Raw genomic sequence first — 25,270 nt, 5'->3', positions numbered from 1 at the left:
GGGGCACCGTCTTGGACGGGCACGCTCGGACGGGCCTAGTGCCCTTCCAACGATAGAAATGATCTTATGATTAGAGTTACACAGTGCGCAGCTTTGCGCAACCTGCATGCAGCAAACGACATGTTGAGCATCGCGACGGCGCAGCACCCGGGGGCGGGGGTGGCAGCGGCATCTGCCGCTGTGGTCCCGACAGAAGTTGGTGTGAGCGGCGGCGGGATGAGCAGCGTGTTCCGCTCTCGGGACCGGCAGAAGACGCCGCGACGGCAGCCGATCTGGCTCAAGGTGCGCCTCTAGCGGCCCGTAGCGGCCAACCTCACCCTCGTGCAGGACGCACGCGCCCAGCCAACCGATTCTTTCTCTTCCACGCATGCAACGCGGGGTAAAGCATTTCACTAGACGTCTTACTCCTGTCGCATTGCTCTGCAGCGGGACAAGTTCATGCGGCATGGCGAGCTGCTGCTGTCCGCGGCACTATCGGCCGTGATAAGCCCTGCGCCGGCATCGGAGCCACCGGGCCCGGCTGAGGCTGCAGGCGCCGCGTCGTCTGGCGGCCCTGGCGGCAGGGGCGAGGACGACACCGCCGGAGTGGCTCAGGCGCTGGAGCGGTGCCTGGCTGTTGTGCGGTTCGCGGTGGGGATGCTGGCGGACATGCTGCGGCCTGGAGGGTACGTGGGCGTGGGCGTGGGCGTGCCATACGTTCCTCAGTGCTGCTGTAGCCATGGTCCTGCACAGCTCGCCACGTGCGTGGTACTCACCGGCAATCGGCCTTGATAACTGACACGTACCGTGAGTGGCGCTAACGGCTAACCGTGTTCCGCCCATTCGACCTGCGCGAACAGGCCTGACTCAGACGACCTGCCCGTCACCGCGCTGGGCCAACACCACGTCACCGTGCGGCAGCTGCTGGCGGCGGCCCGCACGCAGCAGCAACACCCAATGGCCACCAGCGGCACCGGCCGGACATTGCCGGTGCCCGCGCCACGCGTACACGTGCAGGTGGGATTGGTGGCCTCAGACCGCGCGCGCACACCGTGCCACGTAAGATTGCGTTCAGTCATAACGCATTTACTGTCAAACGCCGGTGCTGCCAACAATGCAGGAGCTGCTCAGCTTTGATCCCGCAGAGGGACCAAAGTCCCTGGCTGTCATCGAGCCGGCGGCTGTGGCAGGCGCTGGGGACGGGACCAGCGGCCTGCTGCTGCTGGAGAGGCTGGCGGCGGTGGCGCGCGTGCGGATCGACCCACGTGTCAGCGCCAAGGCCAAGCGCTTGGGCCGAGAGGTGTCGCTCAAGGTGTGTGGGAGGAAGCCCGCGGGGGACTGGGGCGGTCTACCGGTACTTGACATGCAGGCGCATGTATTGTCGCGCGGTTGACAATGACCAGCCATGCGCCCATGCTGCCACCTGGCTTGCCAAGAAACACCGAAATTCGCCCCATCGACACCGCAACCGCAATTGTTACCGGTAGGTAAAGCTCGATGGCGGCGGTGAGGTCGTGCTGCTGCGGCCCTTGCCGCCCTTTCAGCACGGTGGCACGGCGTCGTCACCACCTGACGCGGCGCGGGCGGGGCCCGGAGGTGCCGCGCCGGTGTCGCCAGGCAGTGGCGCCGGTGGCGCTGGTCACTCAGGCGTATCGGTGGTCATGCCGCCGCCAGCCGGCCTGGCGCGTCCCTCACCCCTGGTAGACCTGCTGCCGCCCACGACACTCATTGCGGCGTCCATCTCTTCCGGCGCACCGGCAGAAGCAGCGCCGGCGCAGCCCGCCGAACACGCCCCTGGCGATGGCGGCGCTGTGGCGGAGCGTCAACCGCAGCAACCACCACCAAACCAACAGCTGCCACCCCCGCCGCCGCCAGCACCCCAACCAGCCCTGCAGCAGGCACCTGCTGCAGAGCAGCATCGGCACCCAGAGCCCCAGCAGGCTCAGGAGCGCTACCTCATCTCGTCGCTGCCCAGCCTCGTGCTGCGCGGCCGCCTGCCTCACGCCGCCGAGCCAGAGTTCAAAGGTGCGCGCCTCGCGTGTTGCCGTGTGCCTGACGCACGCCTCACACCTCCCACCCTCGCCATGCCTGCTGTGTAGCAACCACCTCTCCCTCGCGCCGTCCTGGCCTCCCACGGTCCCGCCTCTCCCCCACCTCATGACAGCCCAGCGCACTTTGGGCTTGGCGGGGCCTATTCGTTTGGCTTAGGCACATACCCCCACCCCACCCCTCGTTCACCCACGCAGGTGACTTGGTGGTTCACAGCCCAGACACAGGAATGATGGTCAGCATCACGTTTGGCGAGGGCGGCGCCGCCAAGGGCGTGGTAGAGATGCAGCCACCGCAGCCGCAGCTGCCAGCCGGCAGCAGCAGCAGCGCTAGCTTCAGCGCCGGCAGTAGCCCCGCGCGCCAGGCGGCGGGCGGCACGCCGGTAGGGCGGCGGCAGCAGCAGTCGCGCTTCGCAGGCGTACTCGGCAGGGTGTCGGGCTCGCTGCATGACAGCATCCAGGTCACGTGTCCAGCGCTGGTGAGTTCACCGCTGTGTGCCGCGATCGCCCTACCGGCGCGCAAGCTCGAATTTGGGCGCACACGGTGGGAGTGCGCGCGGTGCGAGGTGCACAGGGGCATACGGGCCAACACGGGCATTCACAGCCGTCACTTTGTCGGGCACATGAGTTGCGCGCCCGCTCGGTGTGGCAACACGTACAGGCTTTGGAGGGCGACATTCACAGCGAGCAGCCGCCCGCGCCCGGCCTGCCGCCGCTGGCGCCCGCACTCGACCTGGCGGCACCCGGCCCGCAACAGCTGCCGCGGCTGTGGTCAGCGCTGCACGATGCGTTTCTGTATGCGGACCCGGCTCAGGTACAGGCATATGGGCAATGGCGTCCGCATGGGTCCTTAAAGCTCGTGGCTGCATGTATGCTGCATGTGTGGTAGGTGTGGATGTGCAGAGGGTCAGACAGAGTGCGTGTGTCGTTCCTACACATTCCGAAACAGGCCTCGGGCGGCAAGGCGGCCGAGCAGCTGACACACCAACTGGCAGGCATGCTACACAGCCTGTTCCCGGGCAGCAGGAGCAGCAGCCGGAGTGGTGGAGCGGGCGGCAGTAGCAGTGCGGCTGCGGGGCCTGTAGCCATGGCGCGCAGCGCGCAAGGGACCCGGGCAGGCCGCAGCGTTGCCGGCGCGGCCGGGAAGGAATCGATCGTAGGTGCCAGCAGCAGCGCCGCCGCAGCTTCCACAGCGGCCGCAGCGAACCCAGACGACTCCGACGCTGACTCAGACTTTGAGGCTGCGGCAGCGCGTGATGCTGGCGACACGGCGGAAGACCCTCGCGATGTGCCCCCTAACTACAAGGTGCGTGCTGCCCGCCAACCGCCGGGCGCCTGGGCACGGCCGGCCAGGGCATCTGTCTGGCTTTGACTAGCAAGTATACGTGAGCCACGCACAGAGCTGCCTACCGTAGCTGCGGCCTTGTGACCTCTGCCAGACTGCGCACCGCTGCCACCGCACTATCACGCTGTATGACGCCCTCCGACATCTTGCCAACAGGCCAAGCATGCTGCTGGTCAGCGGCTGGGGTGGCAGCTGCAGTACACGCTGGTACTGCCCGACGCCTCCGCGGCTCCCGCCGCCGCCAACAGCGCCACTGGTGCAGCGGGTGGCACTGTGAGCAGGCTCCCTCACCCGATGCATCTGGTACCGTCAAGTCTGGCGGCGGCGGCGGGCGCGGCGGCACAAGGGGGGCAGGCACGTTTGCGCTAGAGGGCCCAACGCTGTGCCTGGCTTCAGCGCACCCATGCAGATAGAAGTGGCTTTCAATTCAGACGTGGATGGTGACCCGTGGTGACGGCCCTAGTTCAAGCGCACGCAGCGCTGTGCAGCTCGGAGGTCACTGGATAGCCTGGATTGGGGCCGCCCCTGTTGAGTGGAGGACATGAGGTGGAGAGGGAGCGGTTTCACGATTGCACATAATGTCATCCAGCCTATAGCTAGGTCCGAGCTGCCAGACCTACGGGGAACGTTCAGAGCCACCCCGGCGTCTCAAGCCGTCCCAGTTATCGCCTGTCTCAGGAAAATAGGCGTGGATCATATACCTTGTTGCTCCGTGTGGGAACGCGGCGATGGCGAGAGTCACGGCGGATGCCCCTGGTCGACCGGACAGTGACCATGCACTGGCAAGGGCGGGCTGTACCCTTGCAGGCCCTATGCGGCGGAAGAGGCGCCCGGCTAACCGGAAGGCTGCAACCCTCTCAGGCGCGACTTCACATGTTTACAGTGCCCTTCACGGGTTTGACATGTCCTCATGGTAGGCCATCCGTGGCTCTTGCCAACGCGGCGTCCCCACACGCGAACAATGTGCTGAGCTTGCGCCTAGGACAGACGACCACTCAGGACGGCGTAAGAGGGCTAGCGCTAAGACAGGCATCTGTTTGACACGCGGTTGACAGCGTGGAGTCCTTTGCATGGCGCCCTGCCAAGACAATGAAGCAGCTAATTCAGTGCTGTTCGACGGTTTCCTCAAAATGTGATACCTCGTCACGTGGCATGATGCATGCATTCCCTGAAACGTCCTTACTCCACACAGGCGCGGCCAGCAACCAGTACACAGGGTATCCCGTTTGGCAAAATGATTCAGTGGACGCCCTGTACGCAACAGCAACCGGACGTGTGGTCGAGTAGTTCATCATGAATGCCGCTCCCCTGCTCTGCAGGCACTCTGTAAACCGAGGCAAACACCACCGTGCAGCGATAGATCCAAGGTTCCAGCGTCACCCTTCTAGCTTGTCAACATAATGAAACAGACTGTAGTGCTCAAAGTTTCCATTGAATGCCCCTTTCATTGCAATGCACGCTTCCAGTCACCTCCGTGCACCAATTGCCTGGCCTCTCCTGTGGCTGCCGACACGCATACGCACCACAGGTATGAACACAACACATGCCACCGCGCTCAGCAAACACCGCACGGCTTCATATCCGCGGGTCTGCCAGGACAGGAAAGAAATGACAGGCGAATGGCGAAGGTCGTTGCATAGGAAATTACGCTATCACGGTATACAATGCACCTTGTGTGGAGCACAGAACACGGGCTCCTTGCAGCAGCTGACCACTGACACTGCGCTCAAAGGGTCTGCTGCACGCCTGCTTCACTGCGGTGACGCGGCGCCACCGTCCTCTTGGGCGCCAGCAGCCGGCAAGACACTTTTGCTGCTGGTGAGCGGCGCGTCGTTACTGCCGCTGCCGTGGCTCACGGCGCACGCGTCCTCCGCTGGCATGTATTTTAGCATGCGCTCCAAATCGCCTGCATTGTTCCAACACACGCCACGTCAGCTGCAGGAAGTTATGCTCAAACAGTGTAGCAGAACCAAACTTGCAGCCTGCTGATGCCTGAAGTCACCCACGTCAGGCCCATATGCAATGCACACCACACGGTGCCCAGCCTTCAGGGCCCGCTACCGTGGCCCGCCACCCTCACCAATGATTTCCTCGCAGCTGGGCCGCTCGCTAGGCGCGTCCGCCCAGCAGGCGCTCATGATGCGCCGCAGAGCCAGCGGACACACGTTGTCATCCTGCGGCACCGCCAGCCGGCCGCCGCCAATGACCATGCGCTGCAGGAACTCGTGCGTGCGCATGCCCTGTAGCGTGGTGTGAGGGGGCGCGGGCATGCGGGACAGCGTGTACAGGTCCTGGGTTCTGCATTGCATGACCGGCTCCCCGCCCCGCGGCGTCCAACCCAGCCCCGCCCTAGCTACACGCTTGCACCCGCCGTGGACCGCGCACCTGCCAGGGGAAAGCCCGTGTGATCATGACCCACAGCAGCACCCCGAAGGAGAACACGTCCAGCCTGTCCGTCAGCTTGCCCACACGCGCGTCAAAGCACTCGGGCGCCTGCGCAGCAGGAGCGGCGGCGAGCACGCGCAGCAAGGGCAAGGAGCAAGCCACGATGCTGTTAGTTGTGGCACGGCTGAGCCGGTGATGCTGGAGGGCTCCGGCAGCTTGCTGGACTTGCTGCAAGTCTGCGACCTGGTCTGGTTCCAGTCTCACCATGTAGGCCAGGCTGCCTGCCTCACGGCGGTTGGTCTTGAGGTACGACTGGTACTTGCACCTGTACGAACGTCGGCATGCCGGCACATCAATTGCACCATGAAGGAAACTGAAGGCGTCAGAACAAGCAAGGTCCAGGCCAGGCATCACCAGTACACAGGCCCCTTTTGCATGGTGCACAGGGCCGACGCTGACGTCACACGACGGCCACCTGCCCGCACCTGGCCAGTCCAAAGTCGCTGATCTTAGCGGTGCCGGATGCGTCCAACAAAATGTTCTCTGGCTTCACTGTGGGCAGCAGCAAGCAGGCCGTGAGGCAAGAAGCCAAAACCTTCTGTGCAAGGGCGCGCTATACGCAAACAAATGTTGCATCTGCCTAAGAAGCCCTGGGGGAAAGCTGCCAGCGTCAGCCGAGGCAGTCGGTGTCGCGAGTAGACCGCGTCACACTGCGGCGTCAGGTGAGAGCGGCGGCGTGCAGGCGCTGCGCACTCACGGTCGCGGTGCACGATGGCTGGGTTGCAGCGGTGCAGGTAGTGCAGACCGCGCGCAATGTCCAGCGCCACTGCCAGCACACGCCGCAGCGGGAACGGCTCCGCGGGCTCCTTATACAGCACGTCCGCCAGGCTGCGGTCCATCAGCTCTGTGCGGTTATACAGATGAGGGGAGACGACGCCAGATGGCAGGAGGAGTGGAGAGGGAGAAGCAAGCAAAATGTAAGGGCGTCTGCGGCAGGGTGCACTGATGGTGCGCTGCCAGCACCAAGCACCTCCTGCCAAGCTCACCTTCAACGATGAACACGTAAGGCGGCTGCAGGCAGCCGCCGTAGAACTTGACCACTGCACAAGAGTACATGAAAGAGGAGGAGGAGGCGTTCACAATCCTGTTCCATTGCACCGTCCCAAGAACGCAACACGCCTAGCCAAGCATATTAGTTCCACCATGCACAGGCACCGCCTACGCAAACCTCGCTCCCTCCCCTCTGCCCCGCCCCGGCCCACCCACGCCCGCCCCGGCCCTCCCGCAGCGCCGCACCGTTCTGGTGGTCCACTCCGCTGAGAACCGCCGCCTCCTGGATGAAGGTCTCCAGGTCGGCCAGGCTGGCATCACCCAGGAACATCCTGTGAGGTTGCGGTGCAGGTGGGCGGGCGGGCGGGGGGCATACGCGGTCGGCGGGGTTACGTGATCTGCCTAGGGACGATACTCCAGGGCCTCAGCCTCGGCAGCAACAGCCCTTCACCCCAACCAGCCGCGCCCTGTGCCTTACCGCAATCAACAGCCCCCGGCAACCTGCCCTGCCCTGCCTTGTGCATCTTCCGAGTACCGTATTCCTCGTTACTCCTCCTCAAGGGATGGTGCACCCTGCCCTGCCCCCACGTCCCGCACTACCCACTTGGGCAGCATCTTGATGGCCACCGGGTGTCCCTTGTACTCCCCCCGGAACACACTGCCGAACTGGCCCTGGCCGATGGGCGCCGAGTCGCTCAGCTGGATCTCAACCTGCACGGCACCGCCACGCGTCAAACAAGCGAAACGGTGTGTAAGCGAAGCTACCAGTTGCAATATAACTTGACTTGAAAGGAGTATGGCGCCTGCCCGGCATCCTGCGCCACCTGCCTCCTTGGGACCGCGGCGGGGGCCTCTCCCACGCATCCCACGACCAGCCGCGCTAATCCTGAACCAATCCATGGCTGCATAGGGCCCCGGGCAGACGGGAGCCCCTACCTCATAGTTGATGTCCAGATTGACGCCCGGCTGCCGCGCCAGCCCGTTCGCCAGCAGCGCCGCATGCGAGGGGCTCAGCACGCCGCCGCCGCCAGCGCCGCCCGCAGATGGCGTGCTAGTGGAGCCGTACGAGAACTGCGACCGCCCGCCCGTGCCGCCCGGACCACCGCCGCCGCTGCGACCGCCCAGCCCTAGGCTCGCCAGGCCGGCCAGCCCCGCTCCACCTGCGCCGCCGCCTGCGGCCTCGTAAATGGCCATGAGGTCTTCGTTGTCTGGGTCCGGAGGCAGCAGGTGCCCTCCGCCGTCGCCGTGCCGCCCCACAACTCCGGCGTCACTGGAGAAGCCGGGCTCCGGCCCGCCGCCGCCTGCGCGGCCGCCACCGTAGGGGTAGCTCCCCTCGGAGAAGCCCACAGAGCCGTGCGTGTCGATGATGCAGGCGCCCACGCTGCCATCAAGGGCGCCGCCGTAGAAGCCCTGGCCATAGCCGCCTTGGCCGTAGAGGCCCTGGCCGTAGCCGCCTCGGCTGTAGGCGAACCCATCGCCGTAGTATGGTTGCTGCCCTGCGTCGGCGCTGCTTGCGTTGTAGTGCCCGCCGGCCGCGCTGTCGTCATACGGGCCTGGCGCATAGTCGAACGCGCCCTGCGCACCCTCACCGTCAGGGCCCACGGCCTCGCCTGGCCCTGGTGCTGTGGCGCCGCCGTTGCCCGGTGCCGTGTGGGAGTAGTAGGTCGCGTGCTGCTGGTAGGTGCCTGGGTAACCATGCGCACCCGTGCCTTCGTGCTCGTCGGCCCCACCTTCATCCCCATCGGTCATAAACGCCAGAGTCCGCCCGTGGGGACTGAGGTACTGGTCCCAGCTCGGGTACCGCAGCGGCGCCTCCGTGTCTGATGCCAGTGGTTTTAAAGAGGCTGCTGCTTGCTCTTCCTGCCGCAGGTCTGCCTCGGCTGAGGGTAATGGTCCCGGCATGCGAGCTCCCAACGGACGCTCCTCCTGAACCGCTGGTCCCGGCTCCGCGTTGAGCACTCCCCCGTTGCTGTATACATGGGCGTCGGCCCGCGGTGTCGTTGGTGCAGAGCTCCTGAAGGACGTGAATACGTGCTTGAGTCCTTTAGATAGCGCGCCATTCTCAGGCGCGTTGTCATGCTTTGGGCTCTCTTTAGAGTCATCTTTCCCGCCCGCTACGACGCGCAGGAGCTTCTTCATTTATGACATTTTGTGTAATAGGTCCATTTTGGCACAATAAAGCCCAGGACAATCCTAAAATCTATGCAGAACAACTTAAATGGGCTCTGGCGTCAAAGCCAGAGCGAGAAGATTTTTGCATGAGCGCTCATCTCGGGCACTTCCGCCTGTGGCGATTTTGCATCCAGCTACTACAAAAAGGCGCAGCGTGCTATGCCGCTCTACCCTGATTGGCCGTAACAGGGGGTGTTTCGCAACATGGAGAAATGGACAGTCGGTGTTTCGCAACACCCTCAAGGATCACGAAATGAATATGTGCCTTAAGGAAGTTGTAGCTTTAACGAAACTGCTGGTTCTGCAGAATTTGTGACCTGTTCTAATGACGCGGAGGCTGTGCCGTGTTGTCTTGATAACAATGATGATACGGAAATCCTGAAGGATAGCGTGCTAATGAGAATGCTGGGCGGCGGCTTCAATTGCCACACCATGTCAGACACCATGTCGCGCCCCTGATACCTCTTCCAAAACTTACGCCTACCGCGGTTCTGCCCTGCGTTCCGCCAGGGCGCAGTGCATCGAAGCATTCCTACCCTAAACGGCAAGGCTATGTCTACAGGCAGCTTATGTACATACCGGGGTTCGTCCCGCGCTGGCCACATCAAAGCGCACGGTCGCGCCCGCATGCCTGTGCACGCATCAGTGATTCACTGACTCCTTGCCAGGGGTGTTCCTTGCGGCGGGGGTGCGATGGGACAGGGTAAGAAGCGGGTTTGCGTAGTCCCGTAGTGTGCAAGCGTATTCCCAGGCCCCAACATTCAAACTGCAACGTCAGGGCAAGATTGCGCGGCTGGTATAACGCCAGAGTTACTGGCGCCCGCCGCCGCTTCCACTGCCGCCGCCGCTTCCGGCGCCACCGCCGCTCTCGGGGGCGTCACCACTTCCACCGCCTCCTGGCGATGCCGGCGGGCCTGCCGCCATGCTGGTGGATCCGCGGTCGGCTTTGGGGCAGCGCGGCCCTGCGGGTGCCGACGGCCTCGATGAGGCCCCTGCTGCCAAGCGCGCGGACACCCGCGCCGTCGGGACCGCGGGCTCTGGCCTGCGGGCTGGTTTCCTGTTGGCGCCGGCTGGGCGGCGGCCGTCGCCTTCGGTGGCTGGAGCGGCTGGCGGCGCTGCTGGGCGTGCGAGCAGCTCTCTGGCTGCAGGAGGCCTGCTTGGCGGGGTGGCGGCGGCGAGCCCGGCGGTGACGCTTGGGCGGCTGAGGGTGGGTGGCGGACCCTGATGTGGGCGGTGGCGAGTGCGACTACGGGACCAGCATGCCCGCGGCGGACGTCACGGCCTTGCTGGCTGACCGCGATGAGGCCCCCGCCCCGGCATTACCTTCAAGGCGATCCTGCAGCAGGCGCTGTGGGATGTGAGTGATCAGTACGCGGTGTGCTGTCGTGGCACAAGGCGACGACTGATCCTGAGGTCCCTCCGTGGTGACGTCAGCGCCTGGGAGCGGGACTGGGTGGCGGACGGTGGCCCTCCCGTGCCGCAGCTGCTGGAGGTCGCGGCGCGCGCGGACACGGAGTTGCTGCGGACGCTCTGGGTGGCGGCACCCTTGTAGAGTGCTGGCCCGGTTTGGCGGCGTGTTGCTGCGTGTGTGCCTGCGTTTGGTTATGCGCCTTCGGTACTTCCCGTGCGGTATCTGGTCTGCTTTGTTGTGGAGTCCATGCGCGCGGCCGCTTGGTCCGGTGCGCGGGTGTGGCGGTCGGGAAGCTGCTGCCTGTGTGCCCTGGCTTGCGTGGGGCCCGTGACCCGGTTGGCTGCGGGTTGGTGCGTGTGTGCCTGCGCTTGGTCATGCGCGTGCGGTGGTTCCTGTGCGGTCGCTGGTCTGCTTTGTTGCTGGGTCAGTGCGCGCGGCCGCTTGGATCGGCGTGCGTGCGTGGCGGTCGGGTAGCAGCTGCCTGTGTTCCCTGGCCTGCATGGGGCCCGGGTTTTGCGGTGTGTTGGTGCGGGTGTGCCGGCGCTCTGTTGTGTGTGCGCCTGCCTGCGGTAGTTCCCGTGCTCGGTGGTTTGGGCTTGGGTGCGGGGTTTCCGTTTTCCGTGACCGGGGAACACTTGTCTCCTTTCTTTTCCGTTTGCGCTGTCCCCTTGCGTCTATTTCTTGCTCTGTTCTGTGAGTTCAGTGGTTGCTTCGCCTGTTTTGGGGGCCCCGGTCTGCTCTTGCTTTGTCCTGGAGGGATGCCCTTGGGTTTCGGTGGCTGGTACGGTGGTCCCTGGCGTGCTGCTTGCTCGTGTTGAAAAGCCTGTACCGATACATCGCTGACTTGCTGGCAGGCTGGTAGTTGCTGATGCGCATTCCTGATGCGCAACTTGGCAGAAGAGGGAGACCCGAATTGTACGACGAGTGGTGGGCGAGCCAAATGCGAGTGTGAGACACACAACCGGAGTGTAAGGAAGCGCCGCGGGTTGCAATGGGGGAACCGTGACTGATGATGGTTCGGTATGAGGCTGCGTCGCGCGCCCTATGGGCCGAGGGAGTTACACGAGGGGTTTGCTGGTGGCGCACATTGGGCTGGCGGGAGGCAACGAGCTGTTTATTCAACGGCGGCGTGCACGTGGGAGGGGGCGAGCAAGGCCACGTGGAGGAGGAGAGCGCCGCGTCGCCCAAGAAGCGGTGTTGGGCTGTTGGCGCGCAGGTTGAGGCCGGCTGGTATCTGGTTAGCGGTCTTTGCTGGCAAGCATAGCATAGCACAGTATGTGGTAGGTCGCAGCAGTGAGGAGCGTTGTGGCTAGAGGATTTCCTGCTGTTTGGTTGTCCTGTGCTGGCTGTGCTTGCTCTTGACAGCGGGACGTGGCTGGACGCATGGCAGGCCGCGCCTGTACAAACCGAACCCGGATATGTCCGGGAGATGAAGTAGACGCTTGCGGCCTCAGACTGGAGACGTGGCGTGGGCTCAGCCCACTTTTACCTTGCGAGGGATAACCACCTTTCTTGTCAGTAGCATGCAAGTGACAAACGACGAAGTTGGCACAGGGACAGTGGAGGCTGGCGTGGTGGGCGCAACTGGCACGGTCTGTAGCAGCTGCCGAGTCACTGGGGTAGGCGCACGGCATCGAGGGTCCGGGCTCACCAAGAGCTCCCCGCCGGGGGCACAAGGCACGCGTGTCGTACTGTCGTTAAGGCATGGCGAGACAGCCAGCCACAAGCCCACACCCACACGCGCGCCGCGCACCCACGCACACAGAGATGGTGGTCTTTTGCCTGGTGTCATCCAGTATGGCTTTCCTCATAATTCTGCGCCTCGGGCTCTTTACCTCGCAACGGCCGAAAAGCCAGCCATCGAAGTAACCCGCCACTAGCCCGATCCTCAACGTCCCGCCGAACCAGGCAGTCACAGCCTGGGGCCCGAACAAATCGTAGCAGCAGAACCCAATACTGCGGCCGAAGGCCCGAAGCCGACCCCAATCCCAACCCGATGAAGCGGAGCCCCCCCAAAGCCCTACAGCCCCACGGCGAAACATAAACACCGGCGCCTACGTAACCGCTACCAGACCGCCGTTACCAGACCGCCTTGCAGCGGGGGTACCGTAATGCCATGTGCTGGACACGTACACTGGGCTTCAGGTTTATTTCACAGAACAAACAAAGAAACAGGCATAACAGTATAACACAGAGCAATTTAGTTCAGAAGCCCTGCTACACTGAAAAGCGCACGCCCACCTAGATTGCCAATAAGCTCACCCCGAAGCCCATCTGCATCATATGCAATACAACAGCACTGGAGCGCATGCATGTGCCAGCGTGCGCCCCGCGTGGGCCGAACGCGCTGCTGCTGAGCCGCTCATGCCTGAGCCTTTATTACACACCGCGCACCTCCCCTATCCCGCTCCAGCTATGAATTCAGGTGTTGCTCCCAGCTGTGCCTGCACGGGGATTCCAATCACGCCGTCCGGCCTAGGTCCGTGATGTGTGGAGCTGTCAGACCTTGTCTGTTCAGCGTTAGCCCTCTTACACCGTTCCGGTTGTCGCCTGTTCTAGGCGCAGGCCAACCACATTGTGCTTGCTTGCTTCGTGTGGGAACGCGGCGAGTGCGAGAGAGCCGCGGATGCCTCAGATGTCCCCGGTCGGCGGGACAGTGACAGTCCGCTGGCGTGGGTGGGCTGCATAGGCCACTGCAAATGTGAGGATAATAAGATCATAATCCTGATAAGTGTTCCGGATTTGCTTGAGGCTCCACTGGTTGCTTGAGGCTCCACTGGTGCTGCTGGCGTGCGGGCGTCACCGCCAGGGTTTACTAAACTCGTGCCAAAGACCTCTTCTCAATGAAGTAGTCCCAGCCGCTGCGCTCTGAGCGAGCGTGCAACGCAAACATGAGCGCCGGCAGCGCGTCGCCTCTGGCCTGCTCCTCAGCCGTCCACTCCTGCAGGTACACACAGAAGTCCGTGGCTACGCAACAGTGCAGGCAGGGCAAGCGTGGGCAATCTGGACGGCGCATCTCCCTTCACAATCATGAGTCACAAGTGATACCGTACGGCATAGAATAGGAATGGGCGTGCCGTTTCACCCATGCAGCGACGCAGAAACTTGGCGACCAGCAATAACGGCCTGAGAGTGTGACACCCACCGAGATGTAGTATTGCTCCTCCTGCACGCCGCCATAACGTGTGTCGGGCCCAGCCAGCATCCCGCCCCTGCAAACCACAGGAACGGCGCGGGGTCGGGCACTGCAAGGCTGCGCGTCGTTTGCACAAGCCGAAGGCATGCACGACCCGCAGCAAAACCTAGCAATGCGCGCACGAGACGCACGCACCACATGGGGAAGCGGATGGCTGCTACGGAAAGGGAGACGACAATGATGGCGACACCCATCCACAGGATTCCCTGCTGGTAGCTGAGGCTGGTGGTCACGAAGAAAGCCAGCTGCGGCAGACAGGCACACGTGATTAGTGATGAGCAGAAGGCAGCGTCAGGACAGCCTTGATCAACGGCAAACACAGAAGTACTGGCCTTGCTCAAGCTCAAGGCATAGTGCATGCAAACAATGTGCCCAACCCATGACCGCCTGCAGCTCCCAGCAGCTAACACCTGATGTCTCACCAGCAACACCACACCGCCAAGCTGGCCGCCGGCAGATGTCACACCGAGCACAGCTACGAGAGCGAACGAGAGCGAACGAATGCGCGGGGAAACGATGTAAAGGCGCGGTTGTAATTGCGAAGGTCTTAGTGGGTTACAGGTACCGGCAGTAGGAGCACGGTGGGGTGTCTATTACGCAAGCTCTCACGCACCAGCAAAGGCCCGGAACGACACGTATGGCAAGACGGTGGAGGTGGTACCAGCGGCCTGCGGATGGCGTGGATGGGCACTGCAGGCGTCATGCTTGCATCCCTGCTGCTTGCTGACGAGGTGGTCCTGCTGCCTAATGACAGCTAGCACAGCCGTGACAATAACGTGTAATGCACAAAGGCGCGACGTCAACTTACGATCTGCGTGCATAGCCCGAAGAGGAGGAGTAGCACGCCGGTCGCCCCCAGTCCTGCCTGTCCGCCGCCGCACAAGCCCAGGCCCACACAGCACAGCCCTCCAGCCGTCTGCAGCAGGCCGGGTCACGTACAGCGAGCAAACGGTTGGTTGCAGCAAGAACGCGCTGGTCGAGTGCAAGGCACACCTCTCAGGCTGCCCGCCCGCCGCACGAGTGGGACCATCAACAGCATGCAGCAAGCGCCTGCTCACCTGTGTCACCCACAGCAGCCACAGGCGGCCGCGCATGCCGAAGTGGCGGCACACCAGCCCCGACAGCAGCGAGCCCGACACGCGGCTGAACACGTTGAGCAGGCCCGGCATGGCAGCCAGCGCGCCCGCCCCCAGCAGCGACATGCCGTACCGCTCGTACAAGTAGATGGACAACACGTTGTACAGCGCCAACTGGGCGCCGAAGTTATAACCGTAGTTGAGGGCTGCAGGGGCAGAGCAAAGCAGGACAGGGGGCGTGCAGCAGCGTGAGTGAAATGCGCACACGCACGTGGGTGATGCTGACAGCGCCACGCATACAGCAAGCAGGAGGCACATTGGAGTAAGAAGCGACGGCCACCGCTAGCAGAACTCACCCAGCAAAAGGCAGCGGTAGTTGCGACACGCCATGCTGTACAGCTGGTAGGCCTCGTGCAAGCCCAGGCCAAGCGCGTGGTGGTGCTTGGGCGGCCGAGGAGCTGGCAGGAGGCTTTGCGCACCCTCCCGCACCGCACTGCCGCCAGCTTTGACCGCCTGCGGCGCACTGCCCAGCTGCTGTTGATCGCCGCTGAGGCCGCCCGCTGGCGCGTTGTTGTTGGACCACCGCGGATGATGGGAGGGGTCATCGGTGCCGCCGCCAGGACCTACGTGAGTTACGGGTGACGCACCAGGTGCTGCTGCTGCGCCAGCCAGCAGGCCCTGGTGCTGCTGTCCGCGGCTCTTGCCGGCATTATTGCCAGTCGCTGCCGCTGCAGCTGCCGCTGCGGCCTTGATGGCACCGCCCTGGCTGAGGCGGCCCCGCACCAAATTCAGGTAGGCGGCGTGGGCGCCGCCGACGGCTCCTGACGACGCCGGCGGCACGCCTTCGGCCGTCGTCGCAGCAACGGCTGCCGGTGTAAAGCTGCCAGCTGCTGTGGGGAGGCCGCCGCCGCCCGGCGCTGTGGCGTGCACACCGCCTGCGGCGGTGCCAGCCACAGCACCAAGCGCGCCGCGCGTGGCTGCGGCGGCAAGGGCGGCAGCAGGAGAGGGGCCGCCAGCAGAGTAGGGCGCCGCAGCGCCAGAGTGCGATGTGGACTGGCGGCGTCGGATGTCCGCTTCAGTGCCTGGTGGCCTTGAAGTGCCTGCCACCGCGCCCGCGCGACTTTGGACTGGGATGGTCACGGCAGTCCGGAAGGGCGCCGCCGGCGGCACGGACGAACCCACCTTGCCAGGTTCACCGTGAGCTGCGGCGGCGGTGCGGAAGGGACTGGCGATGCCGCCGGCAACAAAGGCGGCGGTGAGTGCGGCCACCGGCGATGGCGGCACCTGCAGGTGTGGCGGTGGGAAACACGCCGACGTTTTCGCCGGCTGTTGGCTCGAGGCCGCCTCAGAGCTAGCTGCTCCACCGCCACCAGCTTCCCGTTCATCATGGGCACCAGCTTCGTCGTCGCCGGCAGCTGTGTTGTCAGCGGGCAGCAGTTCAATCTCCAGAGTGGCCTCGGGTGCATCAGGCTCATCCACAGCGCCTGCTGCTGGCTCCTCCAGACCCTCCGCCACAGGCCCAGCAGCCGAGCCAGTGGCCCTCCGCCCCTCAGGCGCGCCATGGCCGTAGGCCCCTGCGTGCTGGGCGCTACTGCTGCCAGCACCACAGGCCTGCTGCTGGGGGCTGCCGTCGCCCGCCGCTGCGTTCCGACCCGTGCTCCCGCTGGCGCAGGCAAGCGTCTCCGAATGCTCCTCAATGCGCTCCGGCATGCCACCGCCCGTGTCCATGCCCGCAAGCAGAAAGATTGGCTCGCCATCGTCGAACATGACATCATCCTCATCATAGGCGCTGGCGGCTGGCGGCGGCAGCTCCCGCTGTGACACGCGCGGCGGTCCACGGGCCTGCTGCAGGAAGCTGGTACCAGCAGCTCCACCTCCGCCGCAGGCACCACCGCCCGCATCTAGCCGGCGAAGCGACATCTGGCGTGCAGACGCGGCCCGCCAGCCCCGCAGGCTGGCGGAGGGCAGGCGCTGCGGCAGATCGTGCATGGAAGGATCTTCATCCTCTAGGCCCCCGGGGCCACGGCCATGTCCACACCCGGGGATCGGCTGCGCGCCGGACACGCCTGCTGCAGCCGCCGCGGCGGCCATGCGCGCGCCGCCGCTGCCCCGCTCAGGGGCGCCGCTGCTACTGCTGCCGCGCTTCGTCCCGTGTCCCGTGCCGGCTGTGGCGACGCCGCCTGTGGCAGTGGCAGCGGCAGCACTTCTCACAGGAGCGATGATGGGTTGCGCCGCCGCGCACTGCTGCGGCTGTGGCAGCGGCATGGAAGGGCCCACAGCAGCCTCAGACCTCAGGGCTGCAGGCGGCTGCGGCTCCACCTGAGGCGGCGCGGAGAACTGCTTGGTGGGCAGCAGCAGCTGTGGGGACTGAGCTGGCTGTTGTTTCTGCCTGCGCCGCGCCTGCAGCTGTGCAGGCGGTGTGGCTGGCGCAACATCGGGTTCGGCCGTTTTGAACGCTTTGGGGTTGTGATACGAGCCGCCACCCGCCGCCGCCAGCATCGCTCCGCCGGGCAGGTCATCGCTGGCGGAGTCAAAGTCCAGGAAGTCACCCAGCGCCGTGTCTTGACCAAACAGCAGGGTCAGCGCGCCAAGTAACAAGTGAGCGCCTGAACGTGTGTGATCGGGAAGCACATGGAGCACCGGTGTGTGTATGTGGGTTTGGTTAGGCAAGGGGATGTGCGCCTAAGTGACATGCGGAATGTGTGTTTGTGTGTATGTGTTTTGTGTGTAAGGCACAAGGGCGGACGTGGGCACGTAGTTGGTGCACAAGCGCAAGTCACGATGCCGGCTACACAACAGGTAGGAGCGAGGGATGCCCGATCGCGCACATACGAACTAAATGCATCACGATCAGTGGCAGCAGTAACAGCTCAACATGAATTCGCGCCCAAAGCATGAATGAGGCACACCGCAACTGCTACGCGCGCGCACCTGCTGGGAAGTAGAACACGGCGCTCCAGGCGGACCCTACATCGCCATTGTACACCTTGAGCATCGCCTGGTACCTGCAGACACACAAATATACACACACACACACACACATACGCGCGCGTGCATCCGTTTTGTTTCATTAACACATATGCATCTGTGTGTGCGCCAAGACACATGGATGGGTGTGACAACGGCGCGCTCGGCACCCGTCAGCGTGCCTGGCGGACAGCCATGGACACGGTTCCCCCAAAAGAGTAACGGTCACGGCCTGCCACCCACTGCCATCGTGGCCCACGGCGCGCTAAGAACGCCGCCACACCCTTCCCCCATCATCCCACCCTAATGTCACCCCGCCCTGCCCCTCCTCCCGCCCCGCTCTCCCAATGCGCCACTCACAGGAGCGGCATGAGCAACAGCGACACGCCGCTGCCGGCGTTGCCCCAGCTGGTGCAGGTGGCGGCGGCGGCACCCAGCACGGACGAGTCGAACATGAGCACCACCCAGAAGTTACTGGACACAAAGGTGGCCAGGCCGGTGCCAATGGCCGCACGCGCCGCCACGAAGCCGGCGGCGTTCCGCACCAGCGACGTACAGGCCTGCAGCAAAGCGTAAGAATGCAAGTAAACGCAGATGCAATCTGTGTGTGTGTGTGTGTGTGTTGAACGTTGGCGCCTTGCAGGTTGGTGGAGCGTGCACGGGGGCAGCTGCACGGCGGATGCTGTTGGGGACGCACGCTGCACCGCGGAGCACCAGTAGTGACGCACCAGGGCTGGCGCGGTCAACAGCAGTGCGACTGCCTGGCAGTAGCGCGGCCCGTAGCGCCGCACCCAGCCGCCCATCAACACGCCTGCGTGCGGGCACACACACATTCAGTCAGTGGCAGCTAGCGGGGAACGCACTGCTGCCCCCGTGCGGCTGAGGGCCCCGGTGTCGGGTGCCCGCAGGACTGGCGCCACCCCAAGCCTGTGGAGGCATCTGTAGGCAGTCACCATGACTATAACCAGCCTAAACTCATCCCGACGTATGAAACCAAACCAGCCACTGGCACTATAATCTAGTTTCCATCCAGCAGGCTGCTCACGCGTTACGAAGCTGGACAGCAGCGACATGGCCCCCGCCACCGCCAACACGGGCTTGCTCAGGTGCAGGTCGGCTGCGATGATGGGCGACAGCGCGGCAGGCGCAAAGGAGCTGACGAAGGTGAGGAGCAGCGCGGCCCAGGCCAGGTGGAAGGCCTTCATGGCCGGACCGGCGATGCGCGTTGGGCGGAACTGGTGGGACTTGGTGGTGACGGTGGAAAGCGATACAGCGGCCTCGCTGCGGCCGAATAGGCCTGCAGCGCCGCCGCCTCCGGCGCTGCCGACATCCGCGCCGCCGCCTCCACCGGCCCGGCCGCCGCCGCTGCCGTACAGCGACGCGCCGTCCTCGAGCAGTGCGGGGTTGCAGGTGATGATGCCGGCGCGCATGGCGGTGGCACGCCCGCCGCCGGTTGTGGCGGTAGTCCTGCCCACCGTGGTGGCGGGCCCCGGCGGCCGCGGCGGCTGCAACAACATGCCATCCAGCCCCCCGCCCATGTGGCCCCCACCAGCAGCACCTGCACGATGATGGGCCATGGTGGTAGCCGCCGAGCTGATGCTGTTGCCGCCGATGGAGGGCGCGCGGCAATTGTGCGTGGAGGTGCGCACCGCGTGCGTCACGTAGGCGGGCCCGGCCGCCGCGCCACTGGTCGTGTACAGCAGGTTGCCTGCCATGCTGGCGCCGGCGTAAAGCAGGCCGCCGCCACTGGTCATGACGTTGCTTCCACCGGTGGTTGTCAGGTAGGCGCCGCCGCCGTGCACGCTGCTGCTGTTGCGCACACTGCTAGTGGCGCCGCCGGCTGCGCCTCCGCGCGCACCGGCGCCGGCGCCGTAAAAGACACTGCCGCCATGCAGGCTGCCGCCGCTGAAGGGGCCCCTCGTGACGTACGCTTGCTGCACAGCACCTGGTTGTGCGGACGTGGGCGAGGCTGGCTGCTGCTGCTGCTGCTGCTGACCAGCCGCCGCTACAGCCGCCGCAGCAGCCGCTGCAGCTGTAGCCCCTTCAGATGCTTCTGTGGCGCGTGCAACTGTCGCGGATGCGCCCGACGCCTGGACAAGGAGCATGTGCCCGGCAGCTGCTACAGCTGCTGCTCCTGTCGCAGTGGGTGTGGTGGAGGGCGCAACGGCGGTGGCGTTGATGTAATGGGGCAGCCCCGTAGAGCTGTACGCGGAAGCGCCCACGGAAACTTGCGACACCCTGGAGTGGGAGTTGGCGTAGCTGCTGATCGGCGCAGGAGGCATTAGAGGCATTGAGGAGCCGTAGATATTGAAGCTGTTCGGCGCTTGGCCGGCGCCGCCAGGGCCTGTGCCGCCACTGCCCCCTGATGGCCGAGTGCCGCCACCAGGGCCGCCGGTCGTGTTGTTGCTCTGGGGGCCAGGTGAGACTGGGGCTCGCGAGGCCACAGCCACTGCCCCAGCGCCTGCGCGGTGCGGGTCATGGTGCTGCAGTTGCATCTGTTGTGCAACAAGGATGTTGAGTGATGGCAGCATGGGCACATCAGCGCTGGCGCCAGCGACTAAACCGCTTGCATGCTGCCCCGCATGCTGCGCCTGATTCTGCTCCGCCTGCGGCGGCCCTAGAATCACTGCCACAGCCGCCCCCGCCGCGGACGTGGCGTCCACGTGGAAGGACACGGAATCCAAACTGCCGCCAGACGCCGCGAGCGACGTCACGCCAAAGCTGCCTGGCACGCTGCCCCGCGCCCGTGCGAAAGCCTTACGCGCATGCGACCTACTGCCGAGTAGGGAAGACGGTCCAGGAGCGTCCACAGAGGACGTTTGCTGCAGCGGCACCTGCAGTTGCTGCTGTTGGCGGTGCCGGCCCCCAGTACCACTGGTACTGACTCCTGGGCTGTGTGCGCCGCCTCCGCTTGCTGTCCCGCTCGGCGACTGTGATTCCAGGCCTGCTAAACCGCCTGCTGATGATGTTGCCAGCAGCGCAGCGTCGCCGGCGGCGCTGCCGCCACCGCCATATGCATCCGCCGCAACAACGCTCCCCGACGCCATGGCGAGCTCTCTGCCCCCCGCAGTAGCGCCATCGCCGGCACTGACGTGGCGCGGCACGTTCCAGCCATTCGAGCTGCCTGCTGCTGCCATGGCTGTGCTGGATGGCTCGGCTCTGCGGATAGGTGATGGGGACTGCTGGCTTGCAGATGTCGCCGCGGCTGACGTGCGGTTCGGTGGCAGTGGGGACCGCGGCGAGGCTGGTGCAAGGGCCGAGTCCGGCACCTGGCCGTAGCTATAGAAGTTGTGCCATTCGCCGCCCCTGCTGCCGGTAACCCGGCCTGTGCTGGGTCCGCTACTTCCGCCTCCACCTGCGCCACCACCATCACCGCCACCGCCGCCGCCGCGGCGGAAGAGGGCATGGCTGCTCGCCGCACCGAACAATGGCGATCCGGGCCCGATGTGGGGGCTGGCCGCCGCGGAGCCGCCGCCAATGCCGTAGCCACCAAATCCTCCGGCACCATTGGCGCTAGCCAGTTCGAGTGCCAGTGTCGATGCCCGGCGCCTGCCTTTGAACGGCGTCAGCGATAGGGTTCGGCGCGAAACCTCCAGGGCGTCATGTTGCGTGCTGCCGCCGGCTGCGCCGCCACTGGGCAGGTTTAGCGGCAAGTTGCCAAGTCCAAGGCCCTTCTGGGCGCCGCTGGTGGGCCCCAACCCACGATCGGAGGCGCCCGGGGCCGCTGCGTACATGCCAGTGCCTGATGCAGGAGGCGTCCGCGATGGTGAGGTGGTGGGCAACATGGGTGAAGTGGGGCCAGGGCGTACGCCACCGGGCCCATTTAGCGCCACCCCTCGGCTACCCTGGCGCGTCACGCTCATTGACATGCTCCGCGTGGTGTGAAGACTGAGCAACTGCTCAATGGCGTCCTCCACCTCGTCGCGTCCATCGTCACCGACTCGTTTTTCCGCCCGTGAAAAAGTCATATTGAGAGCGTTAAGCTTGTGATCACGTACTTAACATGATTTCAATAACTAGGTCAGTTAGATGCGAACAAGGGCTTCTGAGTTTAGTGGCGATAATGGCAACACTTCTTACTGTGACATTGCAAAACAGCTTGAAAAACGCTACTGGGCAACCTGGCAGCGCTGTCACTGGGAAGCGACGTGACAGAGCCGCAATACGTCCCTAGGCTCCAGTGGTATGAGGAAACTGCATAAATGAACAATAACCATACTTGTGAGTGTGTTGTTACACAAGCGATGTGCGCGGGTGCCACCTAAGCTCGTCCGCCGTGACGGGCCATGTGTTGCCCGTATCTGCGCTTGCCCGCAGCCTGCCGAAATGTTGTATGCGTTGTTGGCGTCATTTCAATGTCTGATCGATACCCTGAACACGTGAGGCCACCCGTGAACCCTAGTATTACTACCTTGGTCACTCTTCCTGCACTCGCGCACACACCTTTTCCTGCCCTCCATCAATCCAGCTCTGCACTTGCATACGTACTGTGACCGCGGTGGCTCCAGCAAGCAGCGTTCCATGACTGCCATGCAGCCACCCGTCACCCAAAACACCATGCCTACCCATGCCAAGGTCCGCCAAAACCCCGCTGCCGATTCATCTCCCGCAAGTCCGCTACTTTCACACAGGGGTGCTTCCACCCCTGACCTCTGTACAGCGCAGCAACCAGCCCATCCTTACACTGCACATCCGTGAGTCTTACTAGGGCTCAGAGCTGCAGGTGCGCCAGGTTCCAGAAGATGTTGTTGTGCGCAGGGTCCGCGACGAAGTCCAGCACGTTCTGCACCGGACCTACCCGCGTCACCGCCGCCTGCGCAAGGACAAAATGGGCACGCCCGCACAGTTGTGACTCTCCTTACGCAGTGAATCAGGAAAGGTAGGGGCATCTGTTGAGCGTGACGACTTTTGGTAGTTCAGTTATTTACGTCAACCAGCAGCGCACTGTGCCTCTGAACAAATGCGCGCGGACAGAAACACAGCCACTCCTGACAGCTGGAGTGTGCCAGTGTGTTAAATTAAAAAACCCTCACCTGCACGAAGAAGCCCAGCATTGCAAGCATGGCCAGCCGCCCGTTCTTGACCTCTTTGACAGCCTGCAGATGCGGGAGCAGATGAGCGGCGGCCGTCGTACGCGGATGAGGTGCCGCACATGCCGCACAGCCCTCGTCCCCTGCACAAAGACAGGCCCGCAGATGGCGCCCTCACTCTCACCTGCTCCACGAAGCCGTCCGCATCTGCCGCGTAATTCAGGGGATCAAAGGGGCCGCCGCCGGGGTAGTTCTGGTCCCCCGGCAGGAACACACCCACAGGCTCCAGCGAGCGAATGCCCACGTACCTGCAAACCCAACACACATGTCCCTGCTTAAAAAGAGAATCATGCGCATCATCGCTAATACTCCTACACCACGCAAAGCCATCAAACCCTGCGGCCAGATGACCGCTCCCCGGCGTGGCGAGCTGCAGCTCCCTCTCCGCATGCGCCCGTCGCCGGCCTGACCCGCACCCACCGGGCATACTCGGGTCCGCCCATGAGCACCGCCTGGCAAGCCGCGATGAGGCCGATGCCCTGCTTGCCGGCGATGCGGAACCCCTCAATGCCGCCCCAGTTGAGTGTCAGGTCCGAGTTGAGCTTGGAGGCGCCCACCTGGCGAGCGAGCGAGCACATGTGCAGAAGTGCCGGGTGCGTGGCGTAGCCGCGAAGGAGGGTGGGTGGGCGGCGCCAAGGCGTGCGCATAAATGTGATGTGATGTTGCTTGCCCAGCCTGCCCAACGCATGCGCCCGCCCCGCCGCGCCTCACAGCAGCACCACGTGCCGGCGCTCCGCAACCCGCCCTCCCTGACCCCGTCACCCACCTTCCACCAAACCGGCTCCCCAAGGTCCACGCCCCTGAGCGCCAGCAGCTCCGGCACCAGGCAGCCCACCACGCCCAGCATGGCCCAGCGCGCGTGCAGCAGCTCCGCTTCCTGATACCTGCATGTGCGGGCATGGCGGGTTGCGGCCGGAGCGCCGCCAGGTTGGAAGGTCAACGGACTTGCAGAAACTGCTCCATGCCATCCAGCCCAACAGTCGTGATACGCCCGGCATACGCCTGTCCCTCCGACTCGCCTGCTTCCCGCCACCCCATGAACCCATTCGCACTACTCACTTGGCAAAGGACGCCTGCTCCTTGGACAGGCCCAGCGGGTCAAACCCCGCGTCACCGGCGATCGCGCCTATCAGGTGTTCCGCAGACCCCAGCGGCCCTGGAAGCCGCGGCCGGGAAGGCCCGTACCTAGACGCACAGGCCGCGGGAAAAGCTCTGTCCATTATTGTGTAATAATATTGCAGGCTTCTCTACTGCTGTTGCGCTGGCACGGCGGCACCTGAAACAGGTCGCTGCTCACCACTTGCTTTGCCTCCGCGCCTCTGCATGCGCGGCTCTCGTCTTGTCCGCCTCGGCCTGCAGCTCCGGCAGCTTGGCCTCCAGCTGCTCCTGGACCTGTGCGGTGGCAAGGGCGGCAGGTCGCAGCGGCCGTTGAAAGTCAAGGTTGGGAGACAAGAGAGTTTGAAAGACGCTCTTATGAATATGTGCCCAACGTATGGGGCGGTGCTGCCGCGGCCATGCGTTCCCCACACCATACCCAATGCGAGCACAATTTATCTGAGCAATGGTTCCCCACCTGCTTTCCCACGCTGCTCTTGCTTAGCGCGGTAAGGGCAGTGATGGGCAGAGCCGCAAAGATGAAGATGGCTGCCCCGTCCTCGCCCGTGCTCGCCACAAGTTTAATTGCCAGCAGGCCTGGAGTCGCGGCAGTACAGGAAGAGGTTCAGACCGCCGTGCGTCGGCATCCAAATGTGACCTGGCACGTGGCATGGTATTCTTGCACCTCATGTGAAACGCACACGTGATTAACCGATGACCATCCACCCAGCTGCACATGCGCACCCGCCACGAGGTAGAAGATGGGTGATGCCACGATCTCTGCGGCCAGCTTGGCCGCACGCGTGGTCAGCGTCTCCGGCGCATCGGCCGGGGCTGGCTGCTCAGAGCTGCGGCCTTCGGGCTCCTGTGGGGATCAACATCAGACAGGAGAATGCGGTGTGAGAGTATGAGAATGCGCTTAAGGTTGATTGGAAAAGCTTCCCACGAACGAGGTTCAGGCCCCGAAACGCATGCGTGCTGCGTGGCGTGTGGTCTGCGACTGCTTGGTCGGCCTGATGAGCTGCGAGAGCCCAGGCGTGATTGCCTTAGCACAAGTGGCCTTCCCAGTTTGCTTTACTTGCCTGGGAGGCCCGCAACACCCACGATTTCTGATGGCACCGACTGTATTTATCCCTGCACACCCGCACGACCGCGCTGCCAGCTGAGGTTCTTGCGCAGTTCAAGTGCACGAGACGCGCTCCACATCGTGGTGTAGGCCAAAGCGCGGAAGTTTGGCCGGTCATAATTGGTGTTGCAGTCTTCATTGCTAGTGACATGGCGCCCTACAGATTACTGCCGTAGCAATTATTATGTATCGGTATTACAAAGCAGAAGAAGCTACTGGACGACGGCAATGCATGGGGACCCAATGATGCAGACTCAAGTTCGTGTGCTTGCAGCTCCTACCCACCCATGAACGTGCATTCACAACTTGCCCTATGCTTCATTTTCAAGA

The 25,270-nt window shown here is 64.1% G+C and overlaps 5 protein-coding genes across 5 annotated transcripts; 2 read left to right on the top strand and 3 right to left on the bottom strand.

The window, feature by feature from the left end:
- The first annotated feature begins 70 nt into the window (after window positions 1–70).
- CHLRE_02g110900v5 (uncharacterized protein) lies at window positions 71–4,216 on the top strand. Its single transcript, XM_043059879.1, has 9 exons — window positions 71–282; window positions 427–665; window positions 840–996; window positions 1,100–1,291; window positions 1,467–2,004; window positions 2,226–2,506; window positions 2,689–2,841; window positions 2,977–3,333; window positions 3,529–4,216. Exons 1-9 carry the CDS (start codon window positions 121–123, stop codon window positions 3,739–3,741), a joined length of 2,292 nt encoding a protein of 763 aa, XP_042927513.1. The 5' UTR covers window positions 71–120; the 3' UTR covers window positions 3,742–4,216.
- A 21-nt stretch (window positions 4,217–4,237) lies between these two features.
- CHLRE_02g110850v5 (uncharacterized protein) lies at window positions 4,238–9,340 on the bottom strand. Its single transcript, XM_001699877.2, has 10 exons — window positions 7,744–9,340; window positions 7,412–7,518; window positions 7,054–7,139; window positions 6,804–6,857; window positions 6,515–6,661; window positions 6,243–6,309; window positions 6,022–6,082; window positions 5,758–5,865; window positions 5,453–5,612; window positions 4,238–5,278 (listed from the first exon to the last, which is right to left on the bottom strand). Exons 1-10 carry the CDS (start codon window positions 8,707–8,709, stop codon window positions 5,124–5,126), a joined length of 1,911 nt encoding a protein of 636 aa, XP_001699929.2. The 5' UTR covers window positions 8,710–9,340; the 3' UTR covers window positions 4,238–5,123.
- A 420-nt stretch (window positions 9,341–9,760) lies between these two features.
- Window positions 9,761–12,046, top strand: CHLRE_02g110843v5 (uncharacterized protein). The gene has a single exon (XM_043059878.1). The coding sequence runs from the start codon at window positions 9,902–9,904 to the stop codon at window positions 10,202–10,204; it is 303 nt and encodes a 100-aa protein (XP_042927512.1). The 5' UTR covers window positions 9,761–9,901; the 3' UTR covers window positions 10,205–12,046.
- A 32-nt stretch (window positions 12,047–12,078) lies between these two features.
- Window positions 12,079–21,800, bottom strand: CHLRE_02g110800v5 (uncharacterized protein). Its single transcript, XM_043059877.1, has 12 exons — window positions 18,675–21,800; window positions 18,358–18,440; window positions 17,990–18,189; window positions 17,594–17,667; window positions 15,019–17,268; window positions 14,645–14,868; window positions 14,395–14,502; window positions 14,200–14,254; window positions 14,009–14,061; window positions 13,722–13,831; window positions 13,536–13,602; window positions 12,079–13,331 (listed from the first exon to the last, which is right to left on the bottom strand). Exons 1-12 carry the CDS (start codon window positions 21,490–21,492, stop codon window positions 13,206–13,208), a joined length of 6,168 nt encoding a protein of 2,055 aa, XP_042927511.1. The 5' UTR covers window positions 21,493–21,800; the 3' UTR covers window positions 12,079–13,205.
- Window positions 21,801–21,850: 50 nt separating this feature from the next.
- CHLRE_02g110750v5 (uncharacterized protein) lies at window positions 21,851–25,110 on the bottom strand. The gene is made up of 10 exons (XM_001699880.2): window positions 24,897–25,110; window positions 24,559–24,679; window positions 24,293–24,411; window positions 24,017–24,111; window positions 23,779–23,904; window positions 23,486–23,603; window positions 23,140–23,276; window positions 22,844–22,967; window positions 22,663–22,725; window positions 21,851–22,442 (listed from the first exon to the last, which is right to left on the bottom strand). The coding sequence occupies exons 1-10, from the start codon at window positions 25,056–25,058 to the stop codon at window positions 22,341–22,343; spliced, it is 1,167 nt and encodes a 388-aa protein (XP_001699932.2). The 5' UTR covers window positions 25,059–25,110; the 3' UTR covers window positions 21,851–22,340.
- Between the last annotated feature and the right edge of the window lie 160 nt (window positions 25,111–25,270).

This window comes from Chlamydomonas reinhardtii, chromosome 2 (genome assembly GCF_000002595.2).
Source record: "Chlamydomonas reinhardtii strain CC-503 cw92 mt+ chromosome 2, whole genome shotgun sequence".
NCBI classification, from domain to species: Eukaryota; Viridiplantae; Chlorophyta; class Chlorophyceae; order Chlamydomonadales; family Chlamydomonadaceae; genus Chlamydomonas; species Chlamydomonas reinhardtii.
The sequence above is the reverse complement of the archived record's forward strand: the minus strand, read 5'-3'. Positions and strand labels throughout refer to the sequence as shown.

Excerpts from the sequence above, each read along its gene's own strand:
- CHLRE_02g110850v5 (XM_001699877.2), bottom strand. The coding sequence starts at position 8,709 with ATGCCGGGACCATTACCCTCAGCCGAGGCAGACCTGCGGCAGGAAGAG. Across the intron at positions 6,662-6,803 it reads TTACGTGTTCATCGTTGAAG|AGCTGATGGACCGCAGCCTG; the intron begins GTGAGCTTGGCA and ends ATAACCGCACAG. Across the intron at positions 5,866-6,021 it reads CAGGCAGCCTGGCCTACATG|GCGCCCGAGTGCTTTGACGC; the intron begins GTGAGACTGGAA and ends CCTGCTGCGCAG.
- CHLRE_02g110900v5 (XM_043059879.1), top strand. The coding sequence starts at position 121 with ATGTTGAGCATCGCGACGGCGCAGCACCCGGGGGCGGGGGTGGCAGCG. Across the intron at positions 666-839 it reads GACATGCTGCGGCCTGGAGG|GCCTGACTCAGACGACCTGC; the intron begins GTACGTGGGCGT and ends CTGCGCGAACAG. Across the intron at positions 2,507-2,688 it reads AGGTCACGTGTCCAGCGCTG|GCTTTGGAGGGCGACATTCA; the intron begins GTGAGTTCACCG and ends CAACACGTACAG.
- CHLRE_02g110843v5 (XM_043059878.1), top strand. The coding sequence starts at position 9,902 with ATGCTGGTGGATCCGCGGTCGGCTTTGGGGCAGCGCGGCCCTGCGGGT.
- CHLRE_02g110800v5 (XM_043059877.1), bottom strand. The coding sequence starts at position 21,492 with ATGAGCGTGACGCGCCAGGGTAGCCGAGGGGTGGCGCTAAATGGGCCC. Across the intron at positions 18,190-18,357 it reads TGTTGACCGCGCCAGCCCTG|GCCTGTACGTCGCTGGTGCG; the intron begins GTGCGTCACTAC and ends GCTTTGCTGCAG. Across the intron at positions 14,503-14,644 it reads GGCTGCTGTGGGTGACACAG|ACGGCTGGAGGGCTGTGCTG; the intron begins GTGAGCAGGCGC and ends GGCCTGCTGCAG.
- CHLRE_02g110750v5 (XM_001699880.2), bottom strand. The coding sequence starts at position 25,058 with ATGACCGGCCAAACTTCCGCGCTTTGGCCTACACCACGATGTGGAGCG. Across the intron at positions 24,112-24,292 it reads AGAGCAGCGTGGGAAAGCAG|GTCCAGGAGCAGCTGGAGGC; the intron begins GTGGGGAACCAT and ends GCCACCGCACAG. Across the intron at positions 22,968-23,139 it reads GGCGGACCCGAGTATGCCCG|GTACGTGGGCATTCGCTCGC; the intron begins GTGGGTGCGGGT and ends TTGGGTTTGCAG.